Here is a 4,706-nt window from a genome sequence, read left to right on the forward strand (position 1 = left end):
CTCAAATCAAGTGACTCTTCATCATTGGATTCCTCTTCTTGGATTATAACTTGATGAGTCTTCTTCAAGTGGGGTTTCGTCGTTGGCGGCGCTCTTGTGGAAACTAACCTGAAGCTGCTGTACAAGCCTAAGAAGACAATTGTCATAACTTAATAGGCATTTTCTGATAATTCACGGAACGTTCAAAAAGTTGTCATTTATCTCCTATTTTATTAATCACTGACTTCTCATTTTGCCTTAACATGAAAACTCTGTGTGTGTGTGTGTGTGTGTGTAACACACTCGATCGGTGGCCGAGGCAAAACACCCTGTTACACTTTTTTACAGTATACATGGGATTTCTGAATGACGAGTCCAGCGCACATTCATTTTAATAACACTACCAGAAAGTAATCTATCTTTTTTATATTTTACCGTAAATGATTTTTCATCACATAATAATATAGAAGCTTCACTTGTATGTGTGTTTACATCTATTGCATTTCAAAAGAAGTCTTGCGGTTTCTGCCGTTTTGTGTGTCGTCCGCCCGACGTCGGTGACGAAGCAAACTTTCATGATAAAGATATTCCTGTTCTACAACTATTAACGTCAGTAATTTTATTTAATAGTGTATAAAAGAGGTGAAGATAATTTTCTACTTATATAATATCAGCAGACTGATCTGAGAACGTAAACTGATGGAATTTCATTTACAAGATGGTTTGTTGAGTGTCTTCAAGACCAAGTAATTTCGCTTAAGTTCCTGCAGCAATTTTACAACTGAAGGATACGGGTATGGTAGAAATCAATTAATTTATATTTTACTGGACATCAGTTGCCTTGGGCGGGCCAGGCCAACTGCGGGTCCCGGGATGGGCGGGCAGGCGTCCGCCACTGGTCCCAGAATGGGTGGGCCGGGCCCGTCGCGGGTCCCAGGATAGGCAGGCAGGCGTCCGCCTCTGGTCCCGGGACCAGTGGCGGACGCCTACCGCCCCCGTTACCCAGGACGCCCGTAGGGCCGGGACCGGCCTGCCCGTCAACGGGACTGGGACCGAGGCAGACGGGACCTGGGAGGAAGGACCCGCCCTAGCCCGCCCGTCCCGGGACCAGCGGCGGGCCCGGCCCGCTTGTCCTGGGACCAGTGGTGGACACCTGCCCGCCCGTCCCAGGACCCGCGGCAGGCCCAGCCCGCCCGTCCCGGGACCAGAGGGCGGACGCCTGCCCGCCCGTCACTTGACCCGCTGCGGACCCGGCCCGCCCATCCTGGGACCAGAGGCGGGCGCATGCCTGCCCGTTCTGGGACCCGCGGCGGGCCCGGCCCACCCGTCCCGGGACCCATGGCGGATGCCTGCCCGCCCGTCCCGGGACCCACAGCGGCCCGGTCCGCCTGTCCTGGGACAGTGACGGACGCCTGCCTGCCCGTCCCAGAACCAGTGGCGGACGCCTGCCCTGCCTGTCCCGTGGCCCGCGGCAGGCCCAGCCTTGCCCCGTCTCGGACCAGAGGCGGACGCCTGCCCGCCTGTCTCAGGACCCGTGGCAGGCCCACGGCCCGCCCGTCCCAGGACCAGAGGCGGACGCCTGCCCGCCCGTCACGCGGACCCGCGGCGGGCCCGGTTCCGCCCGTCCCGTGGGACCAGTGGCGAAACGCTGCCTGCCGTCTTGGGACCAGTGGCGGACGCCCCTTCCTGCCCCCGCCCGTTCCGGGGACCCAGCGGCAGGCCCGGCCCGCCCGTGGCCCGACACCAGTGGCGGACGCCTGCCCGCCCCCCGTCTTGGACCAGTGGCGGACGTCTGCCCGCGGGTTCCTTCCGGGACCCGCGGCGAGGCCCGGCCCGGCCCGTCCCGTCCCGACACCAGTGGCGGACAGCCTGCACCCCCCCCCCGCCCGTTCTTGGGACCAGTGGCGGACGTCTGCCGCCCGTCCCGGGACCCCGCGCAGGCCCGGCTGTCCCGTACCCGTGACCAGTGGCGGACGCCTGCCCGCCCATCCCGGGCCGGCCGCGGATCCCGGGACGGGCGGGCAGACGTCTGCCACTGGTTCCGGGACGGGCGGGACCGGGCCGCCGTGGATCCCGGGACAGGTGGGCAGGCGTCCGCCTCTGGTCCCGAGACGGGCGGGCTGGGCCTGCCGTGGGCCCCGCGACTGGCGGGCAGGCGTCCGCCACTGGTTCTGGGACGGGCAGGCAGGCGTCCGTCACTGGTCCCAGGACGGGCGGACCAGGCCCGCTGTGGGTCCCGGGACGGGCGGGCAGGCGTCCGCCTGCCGGGGTCTCGGACCGGTCAGGCAGGCGTCTGGCTACTGGTCCCTTGGTAATGGACGGGCTTGGGCCCGCCTGTCCCGGTCCCGGGACGGGCGGGGGCATGCGTCGCCACTGTCCCATTGTACGTGGGCGGGCCAGGCCCGACGCGGGTCCCCTGGATGGGCTGGCAGGCGTCCGGCTCTGGTCCCGGGATGGGCGGGCCGGGCCCGCTGCAGGTCCCAGGACAGGCGGGCAGGCGTCCGCCATTGGTCCCGGGATGAGCGGGCTGGTCCCGCCGCGGGTCCCGGGACGGGCAGGCAGGCGTCCGCCACTGGTCCGGGGATGGGCGGGCTGGCGTCCGCCACACATTCCGGGACGGGCGGGCCAGGGCCGCCGCGGGTCCCAGGATGGAAGGGCAGGCGTCCGCCACTGGTCCTGGGATGGGCGGGCAGGCATCCGCCACTGGTCCCGGGACGGGATGGCCGTGCCTGCCACGGGTCCTGGGACGAGCGGGCAGGCGTCTGCCGCTGGTCCCAGGACAGGCGGGCCGTGCCCGCCGCGGGTCTCGGGACCGGCGGGTAGGCATCCGCTGCGGGTCACGGGGACGGGCGGGGAGGGCCGTGCCTTTCGCGGTTCCCGGGATTGGGTTGGCCATCGTCTGCCACGAGGACCAGGACGGGCGGATTGTGCTCGCCGAGGGTCCCGGGACGGGCGGGCCTGTCGTCTGCCACACGTATCGGGACGGGACGGGACGGACTGCCCGCCCGCCTGCTGGTCCCACGGGACGGGCTGGCAGGCATCCGCCAAACATTCGCCGGGAACGGGTCGGGCCTGGGCCCGCCGCGGGTCCCGGGATGGGAGGGCAGGCGTTCGCCACTGGTCCTGGGACGGGCGGTCCGGGCCCGCCGCGGGTCTTGGGACGGGCGGTCAGGCGTCCGCCACTGGTTCTGGATGGGGCGGACTGTGCCCGCCCCGGGTCCCCGGGATGGGCGGGCAGGCGTCCGTCCTGGTCTTGGGACGGGCGGGCCGTGCCTGCCGCGGGTCCTGGGACGGGCGGGCAGGCATCCGTCACTGGTCCTGGGACGGCGGGCCGTGCCTGCCGCGGGTCCTGGGACGGGCGGGCAGTGTCCACAGCGTGTCCCGGGTACGGGTGGGCTGGGCCCGCCACGGTTCCAGGGACGGGTGGCCGGTGTCCGCCACTTGTCCTGTGACGGGGGTGCCAGTGCCCGCCACGTGTCCTGGGGACTAAGCCGGGACGGGCCCGGTCCCGCCAAAGGGTCCCGGGGAGGGACTGGCGGGGCTGCGGCAGTCCGCCATGCATTCCGGGACGGGCAAGCCGGGCCTGCTGTGGGTCACGGGACGGGTGGGCAGGCGTCCACCATGCGTCCTGGCCAAGGGGCGGGACGTGCCCGCCGTGGGTCCTGGGACGGGCGGGCTGGTGTCCGCCACGGGTCCCGGGACGGGCAGGGCAGTGTTCGCCACATGTCATGGGACAGGCAGGCCGGGCCTGCCGCCGTGGTCCTGGGTACGGTTGGGCGGGGCAGTGTCCACGACGCGAGGTCCCGGGTACGGGTGGGCTGGGCCCGCCACGGTTCCAGGGACGGGTGGCCGGTGTCCGCCACTTGTCCCGTGACGGGGGTGCCAGTGCCCGCCACGTGTCCCGGGACTGGCAGGCTGGGCGGGTGGTGTTTACCACACATCCCGGGATGGGAGGCCGGTGTCTGCCACTGGTCCTGGGATTGGCGGGGAGGCGTCCGCCACTGGTCCCGGGACGGGACGGGCGGGCCGGGTCCGCTTCGGGTTTTGGGACGGGCAGCTGGTGTCTGCCTGGCTGTCCAAGGACCCATGGCGGGCCCTGCCCGCCCGTCCCAGGACGCATGGAGGACTCCGGCCGTCTCGTGTTTGCCCGTTCATGGACACGTGGCAGACACCACTTGCCCATGTCGGGAACCGCGGCGGACACCGCCCGCCCATCCTGGGACCTTTGGTGGGCCCTGCCCGCCCTTCCTGGACACGTGGCGGACACCACCGCGGGTCCTGGTATGGGCGGACAGTCGTCTGCCACGCCTCCTGGGACAGGCGGGCTGGACCCGCCGCGGGTCCCGGGAGGGGCAGGCAGGGGTCCACCACGTGTCCCAGGACGCGCGGGCCGGGCCCGCTGCGGTTCCCGGGACAGGCGGGCAGGGGTCCGCCACGCGTTCTGGGATGGGCGGGCAGGCATCCGCAGCGGTTACCAGGATGGGCGATATCTCAAAACTATGTTTTTCAGTATATGGGTCGCTTTAAAACCCTAAGGCTTTTTTATTTGTTGTCCTATTTTCAAAATTCAAATACCATTGAAATCCTTGATAAATTCTACATCGAAAGAATTGGAAGAATTTCCAAATTATTCCAATTTTTATTTTTTATGAATTTTTGAATTAGGTAATTAAATAAAAAGAATAATTTGTTTTTATATCAATGAATTTTTTATTTTATTTTTTTTT

General features: G+C 66.4%; 1 protein-coding gene across 1 annotated transcript; it reads right to left on the reverse strand.

Annotated features, from left to right (window-relative positions):
- Positions 1 to 1,569: 1,569 nt before the first annotated feature.
- On the reverse strand, positions 1,570 to 4,441 carry LOC135203453 (collagen alpha-1(III) chain-like). The gene is made up of 2 exons (XM_064233179.1): positions 2,281 to 4,441; positions 1,570 to 2,240 (listed from the first exon to the last, which is right to left on the reverse strand). The coding sequence occupies exons 1-2, from the start codon at positions 4,439 to 4,441 to the stop codon at positions 1,570 to 1,572; spliced, it is 2,832 nt and encodes a 943-aa protein (XP_064089249.1).
- Positions 4,442 to 4,706: the final 265 nt, after the last annotated feature.

This window comes from Macrobrachium nipponense, chromosome 36 (genome assembly GCF_015104395.2).
Source record: "Macrobrachium nipponense isolate FS-2020 chromosome 36, ASM1510439v2, whole genome shotgun sequence".
NCBI classification, from domain to species: Eukaryota; Metazoa; Arthropoda; class Malacostraca; order Decapoda; family Palaemonidae; genus Macrobrachium; species Macrobrachium nipponense.

Coding starts and splice junctions, on each gene's coding strand:
- LOC135203453 (XM_064233179.1), bottom strand. CDS start 4,441: ATGCCTGCCCGCCCATCCCAGAACGCGTGGCGGACCCCTGCCCGCCTG. Junction 2,241..2,280: donor CGTCCATTACCAAGGGACCA/GTAGCCAGACGC, acceptor AGACCCCGGCAG/GCGGACGCCTGCCCGCCCGT.